Raw genomic sequence first — 21,107 nt, forward strand, 5'->3', positions numbered from 1 at the left:
TGCACATAAGTATTCCCCTGGGGTCTATTACCTTAAGAAAAATATTTCTTAAATCACTTCTGGAAGAAATGAAAGATGATGACTAGGTAAATATTATAAAAAGAGTTGGTAAGCCATGTCAGGAGAAAATCAAGTATATTTAGACAGCAGGTGATAATGTGAAAAACCATGAGGTAGTCTGTTTCTTCAGAGAGAATTGACTATAGTAGATTTTTAAAAAATGCTATTCCATTTCTCATGCAGTTGAAATTTTAAGTAAGATCAGTTGTTAGGTACATTCTTGGCAGGTATCATTTTTAAAATAGAGTATAAAAACATCTAAGTAGGCATAATCTTTCAGATGGAAAGTAATTTCTATAAAATCTTACTATCACAGTATGATCTGTATGAGGAAAATTTAATTCAATAGAACAAACATTTATTGTGCAGCTACTATGTTTCAAGCTCTGACAGGAGATACAGAAATGAATAGAAGCTTACAATTTACAATTTTTGAGGTAGAAGTAATACGCACTCAACTATGTGACTCTAATACAGCAGTAGCTCAATGAATATTTGTTGAAAAAATAAAGGAAGGGCTACAAATGGAGGTACAAGCAAAGACTTATGGGAGTGTAGAGAACAGAGCCAAACTGGGTTTCAAACCACTGATAAAGGCCTTGTATAGGAGACAGTGTCTGCTTGTGGTCCCTGACTGTTGAGAAGGGCTTTGATAAATGGAGAAACAGGGAAACTCCTGCCATATAAACAAAGGCAAAGAGCTGAGGGCGTATGGCAGCTTTAATAGTGGTGAGTACTCTACTATGAATGATTATAACACATGAAAGATAAACCTATATAATTAGTAGAAGCCAGACCCTAAAGGACTGTGCTTAACTTGCTAAGAGTTGAGACTTTATTCTATGGCAGTGGGGATTTCCTATTGCACCCTGTGCTTTTCCTTGGTTTTACACGTTATAACTTAAGTTCACTGATTGTTTGTTAACATCCTTTTTGATACTTGTTTTTCTGGTTAGGGTGTAAGAACTATTGGGGTGCCTCAGTGGGTTAAGTGTCCAACTCTGGATTTTGGCTCAGGTCGTGATCTGTGGTTCACAGGATCGAGCGCCGTGTCAAGCTCCGTGCTGACAGCACGGAGCCTGCTTGGGATTCTCTCTCTCTCCCTCTCTCTCAAAATAAATAAACTTTAAAGAGATAAAAAATACATAAAGATTGTAAGAACTGTGAAGGTAGGAGCCATTCCTTGAGTTGTTACTGAGTATCCACAATGTCTGCTACATGGTAGGCTCTGAAACACAATAACTGAATGAAAGAAAGAAGCATGCTTTCGCCGTTTCTCATTAATATTAAAATATGCATTGTCACAGAGAAAAGTGGAGTTTCCTCAGAAAGTTTGAGTCAATTACACTTAGATGAACATCCTATTCAGGGAGAGTTAGAAGCTTTTACTCGTCGGACAGTTAACTTGCCGGTGAGGAGATAAGAGAAGTGATTTTAAAGGATGATGATGGACTTTGGAAGTTCTGATGAGGACTCTATCTGTGCATGAATCGGCAGAGGAATAGTAGATGTTTCATCAGCAACTATGGATCTGTGGGCGGGAAGCCCTGACGACCTTCTGCAAACATGTGCAAGCGTGGCTTGCTGCCTCTCTATCCATACTCCCTTTAGTCATCTATGCAAAGGAGACAAATCTTGTTTTCAGACAACAAACAACAATCAAGGATAAATGGACCAAAAAATAGGATTTTTATGTTTTCATTTCATGTAATTCAGAGTAAAATCTTGTTTTATTTGTAGTTAAAGAGAAATACAGTCCTTAAAGCCCAATGTGATAGTCGACCTTTCAAAACCAAAAATCATTTCAATCCAATTAAGTGCAGTGAAATCCAATTAAGTTGTTACATACTTTTGTTTATTTTATTTTTTTCTTTATCACAGTTGATCATTGAGCTCCAATGTGGCTGCACCCAAGTCTTTTGCCTTATCACTCTGTTATCTATCCATCCTTGCTGATCTACAAGTAACACAAATAAGGGCTCTTTCCTTTTAGGGTCTCTTAAATATAAGCTTACTGTACCATCTCCAAGCACTGGATTATTGGTATTGGCCCACAGATCTCATGGACAATGATATCAGGGAGTTATTTTATAGGCAGTTCTATCTGCTGGTTATGTTCTCTTACTTCATTTCTTTTGGGGGATGGGGTGGTCATGGAACAGGCTGGATAAATGGTCCCAGGACTGACTGGTCCCCAGAGAAAAAGTAGCATTGTTGTTATCCTGAGAGGTCACTGCTTTCTTTCTAACCAGCTTCTGATGGCAGACACACTCAGATCTATACAACATGAACATGGAACAAACAGAGAAATGGCCTGGCGGTGAACATTTCTTAACAGTTTGCTGTTTTTCTAGGGTTCCCCAGGGTGTGCTCCCAACATCAGACACTCAAAGCAACCATCTGGTTACTCTCTTCCCCAGTGTATAGCTTTGTATCTCCCTCAAAGTCTTAGCTTCCATTCTATATGTTTTCCAAGCATTATAGGCAGAAAGAAAGACTTACAATCATTACCTCAGAACAATTTCAAAAGTCTCTTTTGGTTTTGAAACAACAAAACCCCTCATATTCAATGGGATTATAGCAGATCATGTCTAGAGAAACTTTCTTGCAATGGATCATGTCTTGAGGTGCTACTGGGTACAAAGGACTTACTAGAAAAGTTTGCCCTATACCTCCAAGCAAGACTGACATTTGCCTAAAGCACTCTGTAAATTGTAGTGTCACTGGGGAACGGTTCAAATTAGTTCCCCATTTCCATAATGCATCAGGTGCATCAAGAATATAGACTGTCAGCAGTTTCAAAGTAAAGGACTTAAGGTGCTTTTTTGTGTGTATATTTTTTCCTATCACACTAGAGTAAATATAACTATTGGAGTATATGGAGATCAAAAGCAGGTTAACAGTTAATGAATAGGTATGTTTAGGGTGATTTTGAAGAGGTTCTATTTCCAGAAATTTTCTATCCTTCTATACACACAATAAATGGCTTTTAGTGGTCTCTACCTCTGCTGCTTCCAAAAGTTGAGTCTATAGTAACTTTATGTTGCTTGGGTTTGGGCACTAATGATATTCTGCAATAAAAAATTTAAAATATATTTAATCTATACTTTTTTTCTGGGCCAAGTGCAAACACTGTGAACTTTGAGAACATCTAAGTATTTTCTTAAAATACAAAACGAGTAATTTCTTTAAGATCCCCATGAATATTTTGTTAATAGCACAAATAGAAGAGATTTAGAAAGGAGATGGAAGTTTTCCACTGCCAAAAGTTGCACTTGTTAGATCCACTCCAGATTTCAATAATGCAGTGGAAATCTGGACCAAAGCTGAGTTTGCTTTGATGCACTTAATAAGCCTATTGAAAGCACACAACATTTGAGAAAAATATAGTTGCAATTTACTTGAAAAGACAGCTAGTTAGACTATTAGAGGCCTTTAAAGTGAAGTTGGTAATGAAGAATAAGGTGACTTACAGTGAACTGTGATGGCTGTTGAAGCAATCATGCTTCTTTTGTCTATCAGGGAGCATTTGTAGTCTCCTGTTGCATTGCGCCTCACATCTGTCAACGTGTAAGTATTTGAGCTTCTTATTCCTTCAGGCTGTCCCTTTTGATAGAGGTAAAATGTCAGATGATTACACTTGGTAGCTACAATGAGATGAGTTGTATTTCTTGATGAAAATGGCATTTTCTTACGTAAGAAAAAAAGGAACATGTTTCTATGATTGGACAAATGAGAGTAGAGTTTGTGTTATCTGATTTCTGGAAAAATAACTGAGATTTGGGTTCTAAGGAAATTGAGGAGCTCACATACATGGTATGGATGACATCTATTCCATTGATAGCATGGCTCGGATTTGAGGGTTAAGGCGTTTTTTGTTTTTTTTTTTAATTCTAAAACTTCATTTTATATTTATGCCTTGACTAATTCAACAAAAATATTTGAGGCAGCTTAAAGAAAACATACCACATATCCAAATAAAAAGGAGAGAAAAATAAGAAAGGAAGGAATAAAGGAAGGGAAGAAGAGGGGGGAGGGATGAAGGGAATGGGGAGAAAAAGAGAAAGATAGAGGAAAATATTTTTTTTAAAAAGTGAAGAAAAGAAAAGAATTAATAAACTAAGAATAGAAAGAATATAGATGAACTAAGAGCACATAGTAACAACAACAACAACAAAAAAACCCATAATCATTAGATATTATTGCTAAAACCAAGACACAAATTTGTCAAATCTGTCAAATTTGGCTATTAGGATAGCCAAAGTAGAAACATAATTAGTTTCAGAAGTCCATTTGCATATGAAACAAAAGCAATATGTCAATTTATTAGGAGAAGCAAAGTTTTCTGCCAATATTTAAGTCTAAAAGAAATCAGTTATGTTAGTCTTCTGAGTAATGTAGTACATGATATTCTTAAACATTACTGAGAAACGTAGTAGGTGACATTTGTAAACATATCCCTTCAATAAATGCAATATAAAGTTGTATATGGCTTCTCTCAGTGGAAGGTTATGTCGTACCCAAACCTGGGAAGAGCTCTGGGAGAACTAACTAGTATCTCAGACAGCTCTCTCTATCTGGCTCGATACCACTAGATGTCTAGAATACATCCCAGAGGAATGCTCCAAATTATCCTCTGTCTGTATCATTCTTTTCAGCTATGATACTGATAAAAGCTGAGGGGCTGGCCCTTCAAGACCATATATGATGGCAAGATATAGCCCCTAGCTTTATTTTATCTAGCTAAATATAACACACAACAGAATGGTCCTACTTTGGAGGTTCAGAGATATGTTCATGAAGGCATTGTGGGTAGACCTAGAATCTACATCAAGCCATTTGCTGTCATCATTCTTCATTTTAGAGTTACCTGTTTTTGAAGAGATTTTTATAGCTTATCTGGATAATGAAAACTTGAGTTTTTGTAATTATGGTTTCCTATGAGCAGCTTTTTAACTCTTTTCCCCTGAAATCTCTTAACACTGAGGGAAAAGGCAGGATCACTGGCAGATGCCAAAAACAATCACAAAAAACCCCCCACAACTTTCAAAGGACATTCTACAGGTGTCCCTTTTCCCCAAGAATAACACCGTTCTCTCTTAAGCTGCCCAAGTACATACAATTTTTAATGTCAGCTAGCTGCCACACAACAGGACAAAATGATAGTAGTTAAGCCCAAGTAATAATCTGTAAGCACTTACTGGTAAGTAAAACAAAAATTCCTCAGGAGGAGGGTTACCATTTCCTAAGCACTTGAGAGTGATGTTATCCCCTTCTTTGATGGCATTTTTTGATGGCAGCACTTGTATTGTCACTTGTTCAGTAGGATCTACAAGAGTCACAGACACAAGTTAACCATTTTCATCAAGTACCAAATTACTCTGTACATACAATATAAATGACTAAATTACACACAATTTTCTCAAGAAGCTAGTAATGGTAATTACTTAAATGTATCTTTTTATAGAGGGATTGAAGTTAATAGCTACTTGCTAAAACAAGTACTAATCTTGGTTAGAGCAAACTACAAAGAGACCTTGTTACATAAAAACCAATTTCTTCTTAGCAAAATGTCTTTAACTGAGGTAGAAATGACCATAATTATTTTATGTGTAAAAGACCAGTAGGAACAATCTCACTGCATGATTTCATTATAAGGACATTTAACTCTATTATATGAACCTCACGGTTTGGAAAGACTGGATCAGCTAGCATAGTAGCTAAAACTGTTAGGTCACCCCTATGCTCATCTTATATAATAATACCTTATATTGAATAAAAAGAGACATGAGCTAAACAACCAGCAAGACTTTGGGCATGCAGGAGAGTAGATCAGTTTTCAAAAAGATGAATCCTGTGAACTGAAGGAGATCGTTAACCCAGTCAACAGGACTGTAAATGTATTGTAATTCTGTTCTGTTCATTGGGGCAAAGGTGCACTTTCCATTCCATTTTAGTCACTTTTTTATGGAGAAAATAGGGCTAAAGGGTATTCTTTAGTAGAGGCTACTGCTAATAGTAGAACACTAAAGAAATTAAAGGCTTGTATACAATGGACCATATGTAGCAAACAGGAAATAAGAGGAGGGGGTGTTGGCAGTTATAAATGACCCACTTTCTAATATACATACTTGTTATATAGCTGGATAATAAGAATAATAGAATAAGAGTAGGAGTAGAATAATAATCTATGAAGACTTACTTTTTTTATTAGCTAATACAACAAATAAGTGATAGATTCTGAGGTTTTTTTTTTTCTATCTCTTGCTATCATTTCTTTCTCTTCCCAAAATCAAAATGCATACAAAACTTAAAAGGGTTGATATAGATTACTTTGTTGCCTTTTCTTCATGCATGGGGTCTCTCTGAATATTTGCCCAGGATGTTCTGAAGGTAAACAGTGATTGGTTTAATATACTTTTTGTTAGTGTTCCTGAATTTCCGTGAGGAAGTTCCTTGATCAGCAGTTCCCAGTAGAGTTGGAAAGTAAATAAAGTTTGTTTTTTGCCCTCCCCCTCTTTGACCTTCCATTTTTAGGTCTTCTTCACTCTTTTATGTGGCCCTTCACTGACAGTTTTGTCCTGTCGCTTGTCACTGTGAGACTACTCAATCAAAACTGACATCAGAACAGATAGGGATCACAATCTATTTGACTTTCTGCTTTATTTCAAAACTTCCTTCTCTGTGTCCTCTTTCAATAGGCTCTGCTCTGCATTAGAGAACTGAAGAACTACAATGAGATCAGAGAGATGTGAGTTTTAACAGTAACTTTCTAGATGTTCAATGAACATGCCTCAAACAAAATCAACCATCACTTGCTCTCCCGTTGTCCCTATTTTGCTCTGTCCATTAGTAAATCATTCTGCCAGGTATTCTGCCTTTCTCTTATCTACTCTGTCACCAAGTCTTAGTGATCAATACTATTTTTTGCATCTGATTCTCTCCTTTTATTCCTACTAACACTGCTAGAATCCAAGTTCTCCCACAGGTTACCTGAAATACTACCCTCAAACTTTAGTCAGTCCCTCATTCTAATCCTTCACATACATATTTCCTTTAAATCAGTTTTGAAGTAGTGTTTTGAATATTACAATGATATGCAAGATCCTTCATGTGATACCAATATGTGAAGATTGAAATAAAAATTTCTTAACCTTGTACCCATAATTGCCTTCAACTAGTTCAAGTATATATCTATATATACCACTACATAATAAGCAAGAGTCTATTTTAAATTTTCCTTGTCCCATCTTTCCATTTATGCTCTGCCCAATCATGAATTCATTTGTTTAGCTAATACTTATTTTGTGCAGGCACTAAGTGCTAAAGTTATAAAGTTGAAAACAGCATGATTTTCAATCTATTTATAAGGTCTGTAACAACATAAAAATTGCATATAATGTGATCATTGGTAGCTTATAGATGCATAAGACTTGGAAGGATATTGTAGGAGTTGATGCTATAGCTGGGTTTTAAAGAATAAGTAGGTGTTTGCTAGAAAATAAAAGTAAGGTAGTGACAGCAAATGGATAGGCAAGTAAGCAGTATTCTATGGGAGGCATCTGGAAAACAGAACAAGATGGAAGAAGATACAGTGAAGTGGTAAAGATTGAGACCATGGCTGCAAGAGATTCAAGGCATATCAAAATTGGGAGTGTTAAGAGAAGAGGGAAAGAAAAATCTTGGTTCACAAAAGTAGACTTAGGGAATCCCAAGACTCCATCAAACATGTTAACATTCAGATCACAGGAGTTCCAGAAGAAGAGAGAGAAATAGGGGCAGAAGTTTTATTTGAGGAAATTATAGGTGAAAACTTTCCTAATCTGGGGAAGGAAACCAACATCCAAAGCCAAGAGGCACAGAGAGCTCCCTCAAAATCAACAAAACCAGGTCAACATGAAGACATATTGTAGTTAAATTTACAAAATATAAAGATAAAATAAATCCTAAAAACACCAAGACAAAAGAAGTCCATAATTTATAAGGGAAGACCAATAAGGTTAGTAGCAGATCTCTCCACAGAAACTTGGCAGGTCCTAAGGGAGTGGCATAATATATTCAACATGCTGAATGGGAAAAATCTGCAGGCAAGAATACTCTATCCAGCAAGGCTATCATTCAGAGTAGAAGGAGAGATAAAGAGTTTTCCAGACAAACAAAAATTAAAGGAGTTTGTGATCACTAAACCAGTCCTGTAAGAACTATTTAAGGGAACTCTTTGAATAGGAAAGAAAGAATGACAATGACAAAGACTAGAAAGGGACAGAGAAAATCTCCAGAACAATGACAAAACAAGTCATAAAATGGCACTTAATTCATATATATCAATAATTATTCTGAGTGTAAATGAACTAAAAGCTCTAATCAAAATACATAGGGTATCGGAATTGATTAAAAAATAAAAACAAGACCCATCTATATGCGGCCTACAAGAGACTCATTTTAGGCCTAAGGACCCCTGCAGATTGAAAGTGAGGGGATAGAAAAACATTTAGCGCACAAATCGATGCCAAAAGAAAGTTAGGGTAGCAATTCTTACATCAGAAAACTAGATTTTAAGCCAAGGACTATAACAAGAGGTAAATAGGGGCACTATATCATAATAAATGGGTCTATCCAACAAGAGGCCCTAAAAATTGTAAATATTTATTCCCCCAACTTGGAAGAACCCAAATATGTAAAACAATAACAAACACACAGGAATACATCAATAATAATACAATAATAGAAGAGGACTTTAACACTCCACTATATCACTGGACAGATCATCAAAGCAAAAATCAACAAGGAAACAAGGGCTTTGAATGATACACTAGACCAGATGGACTAAACAGATATATCAAGAACATTTCATTCTAAAGTAGAAGAATACACATTCTTTCAAGTGCACATGGGACATTCTCCAGAATAGATCACGTAGTAAGTCATAAATCAGGTCTTGACAAGTAACAAAAACTGAGATCATACCATGTATATTTTCTGACCACACTGCTATGAAACTTGAAGTCAACCATAAGAAAAAATTTGGAAAGACCACAAATACATGGAGGTTAAAGAACATCCTACTCAAGAATGAATAGGTCAAACAGGACATTAAAGAAAAAAACAAGGAAATATAGGGAAACAAATGAAAATGAAAACATGGAGGTCCAAAACCTTTGAGATGCAGCAAAAGCAGTCATAAAAGAGAAGTATATAGCAATACAGTCCTACCTCAAGAAGCAAGAAAAATCTCAAATACATAATTAAACCTTACACCAAAAGGAGCTAGAATAACAACAACAAATGAAACCTAAAGCCAGTAGAAGGAGGGAAATAATAAAAATTAGAAGAGAAATAAAGGATACAGAAACAAACAAACAGCTAGAACAGATCAATGAAACCAGGAGCTGGTTCTTTGAAAAAATTAATAAAATTGATAAACCCCTAGCCAGACTTACCAAAAAGAAAAAAGAAAGGACCCAAATAAATAAAATCACAAATGAGACAGGAGAAATAACAACCAACATAACAAGAATACAAACACTTATAAGAGAATATTATGAAAAATTACATGGCGACAAATTGGACAATCTGGAAAAAATGGATAAATTCCTAGAAACATATAAACTACCAAAACTGAAATAGGAAGAAACAGAAAATGCGAACAGACCAAAAACCAGCAAAGAAATTGAATCAATAATCACAAATCTCCCAACAAACATAAGTCCAGGGCCAGAAGGCTTCACAGGGGAATTCTACCAAACATTTAGAGAAGAGATAATACCTATTCTTCTCAAACTACTCCAAAAACTAGAAAAGGAAGGAAAACGTCCAAACTCATTCTATGAGGTCAGCATTAACCTAATTCCAAAACCAAACAAAGACTCCACTAAAAAAGTGAATTATAGGCCAATATCCCTGATGAACATGGACACAAAAATTCTCAACAAAATACTAGCAAATTGAATCCAACAGTACATTAAAAGAATCATTCACCATGATCAAGTGGGATTTATTCCTTAGTTGCAAGGGTGGTTCAATATTTGCAAATCAATCAACGTTAATACACCAACATTAAGAAAAGATAGGATAAGAACCATGATACTATCAATAGATGCAGAAAGGACATTTTACAAAGTACAACATCCATTCTTAATAAAAACCCTAAAAACATTAGGGATAGAGGGAATATATCTCAACATAATAAAGGCCACATAAACAACAACAACAACAACAACAAAAACAGCTAATGTCATCCTCAATGGGGAAAAACTAAGATCTTTTCTTCTACCATCAGGAACAAGATAAAGATGTTCACTCTCACCACTATTTAACATAGTACTGGAAGTTCCAGTCTCAGTAATCAAACAACAAAAAGAAATAAAATCCATCCAATCAGCCAGGAAGAAGTCAAACTTTCACTATTTGCAGATGACATGATACTCTGTGTAGAAACCTGATAGACGCCACCAAAAATTGCTAGAACTCATACATGAATTCAGTAGAGTCACAGGACACAAAATCAATGTCCAGAAACCAATAATGAAGCAGCAGAACAAAAAAAAAAAAAAATCAAGGAATCAATCCCATTTACAATTGCACCAAAACCCATAAAATACCTAGGAATAAATGTAACCAAAGAGGTAAAAGTTTTCAGAGTACAGATCTGAAAACTATGAAGCACTCATTAAAGAAATGGAAGATGACACAAAGAAATGCAAAAACTTTCTCTGCTCTTGGAATGGAAGAATAAATATTGTTAAAATGTTGATACTACCCAAAGCAATCTACACATTTAATGCAATCTCTACCAAAATACCACCAGCATTTTTCACAGAGCTAGAACAAACAATCCTACAATTTGTATGGAACCACAAAAGACCCCAAATAGCCAAAGCAACCTTGGAAAAGCAAAGCAAAGCTGGAGGCATCACAATTTTGAACCTTAAGCTATATTATAAAGCTATAGTCATCAAGACAGTATGGTACTGGAACAAAAACAGACACAGATCAATGGAACAGAATAGAAAACTCAGAAATGGACCCACAACTATATGATCAACTAAACTTTATCAAAGCAGGAAAGAATATCCAATGGAAAAAAGATAGCCTCTTTACAAATGGTGCTGATAAAACTGGACAGCAACATGCAAAAGAATGAAACTAGATCACCTCCTTACACCATACACAAAAATAAATTCAAAATGGATGAATGACTTAACTGTGAGACAGCAAACCATCAAAATCTTAGAGGACAACAAGGGCAGTAACCTCTTTCACATCAGCCGTAGCAATTTCTTCATAGATATGTCTAGATATGTCTTCTGAGGCAAGATGGCAAGATGAGGTCCCACCATCAGGGGGAGGCCTGAGTCGCCCCACCTTTCTGCCTCCTGAAGCCTTCTTCAGCTACTCAGCACTGCTGCTGAGCACTTCAGCTACTCAGCACCTGCTACTCAGCACTGGCGGTGTCACCCATCAAGAACGCTGTATCCTGGTACCGGACTGTCTACCTGCCTGTCCCTGTGGGGGAAGCTGGGGAAGGCAATCCACCCCTATCTGGCCGAGAACTTGGAGCTCACCCCTTAGGAGGACTGGCTGCCCTGACCTAGAAGAAGGGAGGAGATGGGCCCTGCCCCACCTGTAACCTGCCTCCCCTCTTCGCTCCTTCCACAGGAAGGGGAGAAGGGGAGGAAGGAACCATCAAGGAACCAAGTGCCTCCAGTGCAAGCGAGGGAGGCTCTGTAGGAAATCAGGAAGAACAGGGACACGGAAAAAGGAAAGTCAATGTTTACATGGGGCCTATGGAAATAAAGGCTTGGCCTGTAGGCCTGCTGACCACAGGGTAATGGGGGGCGGATGCCTTCCCTCTGCTAGGATCTGAGGTGCTATCCATTCACTGTCTTCCTCAGCTGATCTCAGAGCGTCCTATTCCGTTTTGGGGTTATAGTACCCCTCCAGAGGAAGGGCTGATTTTACACTCAAATGAATTCCCAGGGGCTTTTTCTAAAGGAGCAAAAGGGGCCTGGGGATGGGGGTGTCTGAAGGTTAAGGTGAACTATAAAGGGACCTGAACTATAAAGGGACCTCACCAAGATAAAGAGCTTCTGCACAGTGAACAAAACAATCAACAAAACTAAAAGCCAATCTTCAGAATGGGAGAATGTATTTGCAAATGACATATCTGATAAGGGATTAGTATTCAAATATACAAAAATGTATACAACTCAACATCCAAAAAACAAATAATCCAGTTAAAAAATGGGCAGAAGACCATGCCCATGGATGGACATTTTTCGAAAGAAGACATACAAATGGCTAACAGACAGATGAAAAGATGCTCAGTATTACCCATCATCAGGGAAACTGAAATAGAAACTACAGTGAGATATCACCTCAAACCTGTCAGAATGGCTAAAATTCACAATACAGGAAACAACAGGCATTGGCGAAGATGCAGAGAAAGGGGAACCTTCTTGCACCATTGGTGGGAATGCAAACTGGTACAGTCACTCTGTAAAACAGTATGGAGGTTCTTCAAAAAGTTAAAAATAGAACTACCCTATGACCCAGCAATTGCACTATCCTTTACCCAAAGGATACAAAAATACTAATTTGAAAGTTACTTGCACCCTGATGTTTATAGCAGCATTATCAACAATAGTCAAATTGTGGAAAGAGCCAAAATGTCTATCAACTGATGAATGGAAAAAGAAGAGTGGGATGTGTGTTTGTATGTGTACACACACACACACACACACACACACACACACACACACACAAAATGGAATATACACACACATACACATACACACATAATGGAATATTACTCAGCCATAAAAAGAATGAAATCTTGCCATTTGCAATGATGTGGATGGAGCTAGAGAGTATCTTGCTAAGCAACATAAATCAAAGACAATTTTATGAAAGAAACATATGATTTCACTCATATATAGAATTTAAGAAACATAAAAGAAGAACATAGGGGAAAAGAAAGAGAGAGAGGCAAACCATAAAACAGACTCTTAACTATAGAGAACACACTGAGGGTTGCTGGAGAGGAGATGTGCAGGAGTTGGGTTAAACGGGTGGTGGGGATTAACGAGGGCACTGCACTTGTGATGAGTACCTGGTGTCGTATGTAAGTGATGAATCACCAAATCCTACCCCTGAAACTAATATTACACTGTATGTTAACTAACTGGAATTTAAATTAAAACATGGAAGAAAAAATATTTGGGGTGTGAAGGTTAATCTGAGAGATCTGAGGAGTCATTAAAAAACTGTCATCACACAGCACTAACATGGTCACATTTGTTTTTAGAAAGATATTTCTGGCAGCAGCTTGGAGGGCAGTTTGGAGTGAACAAAAGGAATATTATTTTGGAAATCACAGAAATACTGGCGATGACAAATGGTGGCATATTCTTAGGCAGCGTCAGAGGCAGAATCAGACAAACATAAAGATTAAAGAACTAGATTCTATAAAACTTTATTACTGACTGGACAGGGTAAGGGAGACGAGGGTAGGAGTAGACTAGTGCATCTTTCTCAAGATAAATTGATCAAATTTCTATATTATGAATGTATTCTTTGTCCTTTCTGTTTAGCTCCCTCCTTCTCCTCTCTGAAGTCACCTAGAGCAGTGGGTCTCCAAGTGTGGTCCTCTGATGAACAGCATGAGTATCACCAGGGAATTTGTTACACATGCAAAGTGCTGGACCCTTCCCCACAACTACTGGATGAGAAACTTCAGAGCAGGATCCAGTGATCTGTTCTAAGTCCTTCTGGTAATTCTGATGCACACAAAAGCCTGAGAATCACTGTCCTTGGGCATCTGAGCTTTGGGGGCTATTTTACGGAGTTCTGAGTGTCACTTACCACTTGCAACCTTGCACTGACAATTTCCTCCTGATGTAGTTATCTTATTTCTCTATTGGCGTAGAAAACTCCTTGAATGCCAGGACTATATCTTCAGCACTTTTATATCTTTACTGTGAAGCCCAGCACTGCATACATTTTGCCTTCTTAAAAGCTGTGCCAAATGCACCCCCCCCCCACATCCAGCCACAGTAAAATCATTTCCTTCTTATTCTTCTAAGGACTTTTCTGCCTACCCAACTCCTCATGACTGATACATACATTCCTGTTTTTTCTTAAGCCAATTTCCCCATCCTTATTACTCATCTTGATGCTCTTTCCTATCTTGTACTCTTGCACTTACACCAAGATAGTTTATTTCCAATTGGATATTTTCGAACAGACAGAATTCTGCCTTTACTTACAGAAATAATAGTTTGATGTTAGATAAGCTGTACATAGTGAAATCTTTTAAATCCTCACTTTTAAGTCAAGTTGAAACTTACATACAACGTTTAAGGCAAAACAATCTCTTCTTGTTAGGGCGAGTGGAATTTCAGTTTTGTTCCTATATAATATTCTGCATTTTATGGAACCAAAATAGAAATGCAGATGAGACAAAACTCTCCAAAGGCTCAACTGGCATTTCTATTCTTTCTCCAGAATAGATGCAGAAGTACTAGGTTATTCTACCCATACGGTAGTATTATAAGAAGTTTTGATTCATTTTTTTAAAATAATGACATGTTTTCTTACATTTCTACAAAAGTGATATCTCTAGTTCTATGCTTACATAGTAATAATGATCGTATAGCAATAATAACACTAACTTAATAACAAGAGTTTAATGAGCAATATAGGATGCTATTTTAGATCTGTGATTTCACTTAATCTCCATAACAACACTATGAGTTATTTTTTTTTCCAAACTGAGACCAAAAGTAGTTAAGCTCCTCTTCTAGAAACACACTGAGCTGGGCCTGCATTATGAGTATGTTTGCTCTGAATCTTGGCACCTGCCTTACAGTATAGAGAACAACCTTGTAGAAAAGGATTCTAACCCAGTCTCCACGGCACTTTAGGGCAAGTCTCTGACCCTCACTTTACTGCTAAGTAAAATAATGTTGTTAGATCAGATGATCAAGAAGGTCCCTTTTTAGTATAATATTCTATGTTTCCAATCTATTAAATAAAGTTAACCAAATGTCTTGGAATACAACATCCTATTTAAACTTATGCAATTGATCTCATTATTAAAATAAATTTTTTCATTAAAATGGAAATCCCATATCTAGAAGACCAATCAGTCATAAGCCTCTATTCATCTGTCATTCATTCAGAAAGTAATCAGATGGCATTTTGAACTCTTACAAAATTCATAGCTGTGTGCCAGGCTAAGGACTACCCAAAGGGGTCAGACTAAGTCAGAGATCATGTCTTTAAGGAATTTAGCATCTAGCAGAATACAGAAGAGATGTTCAGAAATGACAAATGGAAAGTGAAAGGTTTCATAGGATAGTTAAGCATTCATTTTATAGGTCTTCCAAGGAGAAAGATATTATTTGAGTGAAAAACAGAAATGGGGGGTTGAAAGCAGAATTCAAAGAGCATGTGGATTGGGACTTAGAAGATTAATACCGTTTGAATACTCTCAGAAATTAAATTGCATAATTATATAGTTACTTACAATAAATATCAAAGATTGCTTGTTCAGAATGAACTGTTTTCTGGCCAGATGGTCCAAAATATGTCACAGAGCAGGTGAATGGCATTTGTATGTCAGCCTTGGTTGCCTTGTATTCCAGGGATGAAGTCATGGTATAGAGTTGAGTTACCGGGTCCATTTGCTTTTTAAAAATTATGACCACCACTGAAGAAAATAAGAATACTAATGATAGCATCTTTCATTGGAAAATCACAACACTTAATAGAATGTCGCAACATCTTTGAGAAGTGGTTTTGTCCTTCTTACTATATTTAACAGGAGGGAAAATTGACATGTACTGAGGTAGAATGTCTTTTCAGAACGATGAAATCAGAGAAATAGACAGAAATAGAATCCTGGAATCCTATCTCCCACTCACTTTAATTAATGTCTAGAACATGCCATATACAGAAATAATTTTTCTCTGCTCTTGATTCTTCCACACAAGGGCTAAAATGATGTTTTAAAGAATCACTTAATGACTTAATGGTTACTTAAAGTAACAAAGCATAGAGTCATAGATCAAAGAGGGCAATACGTTTAGATGCAGGACAGTCTAACGAATGCCAAGAGAAGAGAAAGTCAAAATAGGTCATCTGAATTTATTGCCCACTGCATACCCACCTCCTTCAAGGGGTTGTAGCACTTTTCCATTCCTGTACCACGTGATGTTGCCATCTGGATAACTGTCTTTTGAAATGCAGTCTCCCAACTGCAAAAAGAAGAGGGAATGTTGCTACCTCGTTTCCATCAGTGGTTGTCAATTTGAAAGTTTTAGACTCCTCAGAGGATGCAGTTATTCCAAAGGTTCCCTGACCCATTCATTATCTGAGCATGGACGAGGGACTGAATAAATGCTCTCTTGCATTAAAAACAAGGTCTCATATAAAATTACGGTCTTGCCCATTTAAAAATATGCAATAGATGCTCCCACTTTTAATAAAATCACATTCATTTAAAAGCATTACCAAATTCATTTCGACATTATTCATTTTTAACATTAACTAAATAACATAACTACATTAACATTGGCTTTTCCCATGGTTCACAGATCTTAGTATGCAAGAGTCATTAAGTGGGGCTGCCTCTCCAGTCTCGTACTTTATGAAGTTCAGATACATACACTTATATAGTTACCAAATCTATAATTCCCACCACTTTTTTCAAATGTGTTACAACTTTAATAGCTAGCATTGTTAAAAAATGTGATGCAGTAAAAATGTTTTAAAGATTAAAAAAAAAATTTAAGTTTATTTATTTATTTTGAGAGACAGAGAGGGAGAGAGAGAATCCCAAGCAGGCTCCACACTGTCAGCACAGAGCCTGAGGCAGGGCTTGAATTCACAAGCCACCAGATCATGACCTGAGCTGAAACCAAGAGTTGGAGGCTCTACCAACCTGAGCCACCCAGGCACCCCTGTTATGCAGAAAAAATTTAATCTGATTCAAAGAACTGTTTGGTTTTTTTCTTCACAAAGGAAAATTTAGGTATTTCAGTTAGTGAAAATAATATTAGTCCATTAGCCCAAATGTAAACTCCAGTTTGTCCCTTCTCAATACAGCCTCTCTTCACACTTCTGCTAATGCGATTGTTCAAATCTGATCTTATCACATCTTTACCTCAACTTTTCAACAGTTTGATCTGTCAATAGGATAAAGTCCAAACTCCCACCATTACATAAGGCTTGTCATAACCCAGCTTCTCTTTACTTCTCCAGACTTATCTTTTATTGTACTCTCTTGCCCACTGTTCTGCTACACAAAGTTCCAGCGAAGTGAGTAACTTGATGCTTCCTAAAAATGCCATTCTCCTTCATGTCATAGTGTATCATGTTGTTGGAAAGCCTTTCTACCCTTGGCTTGGAGAAAATCTACTCATCTTAACATTAAGACTCCACTTAACATTCAGTTCATTCAAACAAGAAAGGCTGATGTCTGATTCTTCCCCACTCTTCTCCCTTCAGAAATGATTACATCATCCTCCGTGTTCCCACTCTAAGTCGGGCAGACTTTCTGATTGGCACTGGCAACCTTGCCACCTCCATAAGAGCAAAGTCTATCCTTATTTGTCCTGGCACCTGAAGCCAGGAGAAGACATTTAACATTAAGCTAAGTGAAGGCAATTAATCCAAGTTCTTACCTGTTTTAGCTGCTCTGTTTCGAGAAAAGGTGCTTTGCTTACAATTTCAGGTTTAGATGGTTGCTCTAAAGTTAAGTAGAGAAAGGTATTAAGTACACATGAAGGAACAAAAAGACATTTATGATTTGGATTATAGAAAAAGAATTCACTTATTCAAAGAAAAACAAGCACAGGCAATAAAGACCGCATTCCCATATAATCTGTAATTAAGAAATCTGGTTATCCCACAACCTCCCAATATTTGCTTTATTATATTAAATACTATTTTAAATGCCTATTACACCTTTAAATAAAATACTGGTAATGTTTTCTGAATGCTTTATAAACAGTGAATATGGATTTGATAGTGAAACAGAGGTTAATATACTAAATATGAATGTTGTTTCCAATTGATTATCATGTGTACTTTCTATTTACTAATAACTTCCAGCTACTTAGGTGAAGACCTGAATCCACAGTGGGTACTTGTTAAAAATGCAGAATCAGAGTATCTAGGGAAGTCCTATATAAATCTACTTTTTAAAACAAGTTTCCTATAAGATTCTCAGGCACACTGAGAATCATGGCTCTAAAATCATGGTAACTAACAGGAGTTAAGGGATATAGAAGCTCAAGTTTTCTGTGTATCTCAAACCTCATCTTTAAAGTGAAGTCACATTATGAAACTTTAAATGTGGGGATATCCTTCAAATTTGGAACTGAGATAATGGACAGAGCATTTTAAATATAGGAAGTTCTGTAAGCATCCATTCTAAGAGAGCCCTCAGAAAGAACTGATTAAAAATCTCAGCAGGGCACCTGGGTGGCTCAATTGGGTAAAAGTAGTTAAGCATCTGACTCTTGGTTTTGGCTCAGGTCATGATCTCACTGTTCCTGGGTTCAAGCCTCCTATCAGTTCTGGGCTCACAGCACGGAGCCTGCTTGGGATTCTCTCTGCCCCTCCCCTGCTCGCTCGCTCGCTCTCTCTCTCTCTCTCTCAAAATAAATAAATAAACGTTTAAAAATCTTAGCAATAAGGCATTATTCAAACTTTATTTATTCCTTGATGTTACATATCTATCACTGATGGACTTTTTAATTTGCTCTAACAATTAGTCTATATAAAATGGAATTTGCCTCTTTGTATTGATTTTTGTGAATCTCAAGGAGCAAAACTATTCTATTTTCATATAAACACACAAATAAAAACAACCAGTTATTCTTTTGTTCATGGTCTAATGGATTACTGTCTCTAGTACCTTTAATTTTTACTACCAAACTAGATTAAATTGGCTTTTATATAATTATTACTCAATTTGCAATTCAGTTATCAGATATGCTGCCAACCCAGACAATTACAGAAAATAAAGATGAAGACAAAAAGTCTTTGGAATGGCAAAATGGGTATCACCAAGACTATGTAAAAAAAAAAAAAAGGTAAACTTCTTCATGTTAATATTAAGAATTAATTTCCCTTTTGCAATTATTTTATATTAGAAATTGGAACAATGAATAATAATAGTATATCTTCCTATGTGTTCAGCTTGTGCAGTTTAATTATAGGAGCACCTACTTACTATTGACTCTATTGACTCTAGAAATATAATTCTAATTCAATTTTCATAAGATGATTGTTTTCTAAATATACAGATTGGAAACAAACCATAAGAAAGAGAAAATAGACAAAATACAGAAGAATGGAAAGGTATAACAGAGACAATTACATTAACACAAACAAGAAGTGAAACCTGATATTCTGGCTGTTAGAAAGGTGACCAAAAAATTATTAAAAGCTGACCAAAAAAAAAGTCAAAATAAACAGCAATTTCTGGGAAACACAGGGTAGGGGACTAAAGCCTTCCATATATCAGTTAAGCACTGGTGTTATCACTATTTTAATGTAAAGTCATTAATGTCCACAATTACAACCCTGAGTTACTGATAAAACATTACATTCTGTTCTGAATTTATGTTTTAAGCCAAAGTCTAAAACATTTGAGAGAAGGCTACATTCAAAATATTTAAACAAGATGAAAATTCTTGGTGCTTAAGTAAGTAAGCCAAAGTTCTCTGGGAACCAAAATCAATTATTTAGTGATACCTCTCTGAGAGCATAAGAGAGGTAAGATATTAAATTAATTTATGTAGTCAATCAAGAATCAAAATTAAGAAGAAAAAAAGAACAATTTTTTTGTTTGTTTCCCCTTCAGTAGTATCTATGCCTGGAATATATAAAGAGATATGAAAAATCAACTGAAAAAAAATCTGAGGTTCCTTTTTTTTTTAATTGAGGCTCTTAATAAAAAATGTAGGTGGGTGGTGTTGCTAAGCTTCATTACTTTCTAAGTTTGCCAAAAAAAAAAAACTATATACCAAAACGGCTGGGCGCATATGTCCTCTTATGCAGAATATATATATATTCTTCTGTTTCGTAACCTTGTGATGTCCAGTGCACATAAGATCATAAATACTTGTTGTGTTACAAATGTTGGTCCTTTACACATGGCCATGTTTACATTTCTTCCATAAACATTTTCTAAAATGTATAGTTTTTTCAATAAAATGAAACTGGAGAAAACAGGAAACCTGGTGAAGAGTGCTTAAAGTTTAGACCACTCCACTTTGTAACTCATTTTTTTTTATTTGGAAGAGTCACAGTGGGTATTGTGGAATAATGGTAATGGCTACTGGAATTCTTTGAGTTCTTTTCTCCCAAACTTTGGTTTCAAACCCACTAGATATTTTATATGTAATTTTCTTACATTAGTTTGTAACAATCAATGGGTATTAGTTGGAGAGCCATAAAAGAGGACACGTACTATTTTAGCAAAATTGCATATTGATTCCGAAGTGTTTTTTAAAAAAAAAACTTTACATGAATTATGTCTTACTATAACTTAGGGATTCATAACTGAATGTAGAATTGAAAGGAAAAGTCATACAAGAAATTTATTTGCATTAGTAAAATAATTTTGCAAGAGCATCACAGCCAGCTGAGGATGAAGTGATGAAGACAAAACTTCCTATATCACCCACAATATACAGTGCTATTACCAAATACCACACATAGGACAGCTCAATTTGATATGGGAGGAAAGAAAGAAAAAAAAGGTGCACTGGTTACATTGATTCACGAGAGCTTCTCAGTACTTTGTCATAAAGTACTTTGTTATAAAGTACTTTGTACTTTATAAGAGTACTTTACCTCTTATAGCTTATTTTCCTCAAGAGATGGGGAAAGTACTTTTTATATTTAGAGAATCAAAATAAAATATACTCATTTGTTAGGTCTCATTTGTTAAATAGGTCATTTTCTGCTTCCTTCAGTTAAAAAAAAAAAAAAATTCCTTGCAGGTTGATTAACTTTTACAGGGCAGGGGG

The 21,107-nt window shown here is 36.1% G+C and overlaps 1 protein-coding gene across 3 annotated transcripts in view; it reads right to left on the minus strand.

Annotated features, from left to right (window-relative positions):
• The window catches only part of ALCAM (activated leukocyte cell adhesion molecule), a 211,089-nt gene that overhangs the window by 26,119 nt on the left and 163,863 nt on the right, over window positions 1-21,107 (minus strand). For all 3 annotated transcript variants that reach the window (XM_047874763.1, XM_047874762.1, XM_047874764.1), the window contains exons 4-8: window positions 17,748-17,812; window positions 16,232-16,319; window positions 15,590-15,772; window positions 5,262-5,389; window positions 3,534-3,666 (exon numbers count right to left, since the gene is read on the minus strand). In XM_047874763.1, the coding sequence (XP_047730719.1) occupies window positions 3,534-3,666; window positions 5,262-5,389; window positions 15,590-15,772; window positions 16,232-16,319; window positions 17,748-17,812 (597 nt within the window). The remainder of the gene's footprint in view (window positions 1-3,533; window positions 3,667-5,261; window positions 5,390-15,589; window positions 15,773-16,231; window positions 16,320-17,747; window positions 17,813-21,107) is intronic.

Source organism: Prionailurus viverrinus, chromosome C2, assembly GCF_022837055.1.
Source record: "Prionailurus viverrinus isolate Anna chromosome C2, UM_Priviv_1.0, whole genome shotgun sequence".
NCBI classification, from domain to species: Eukaryota; Metazoa; Chordata; class Mammalia; order Carnivora; family Felidae; genus Prionailurus; species Prionailurus viverrinus.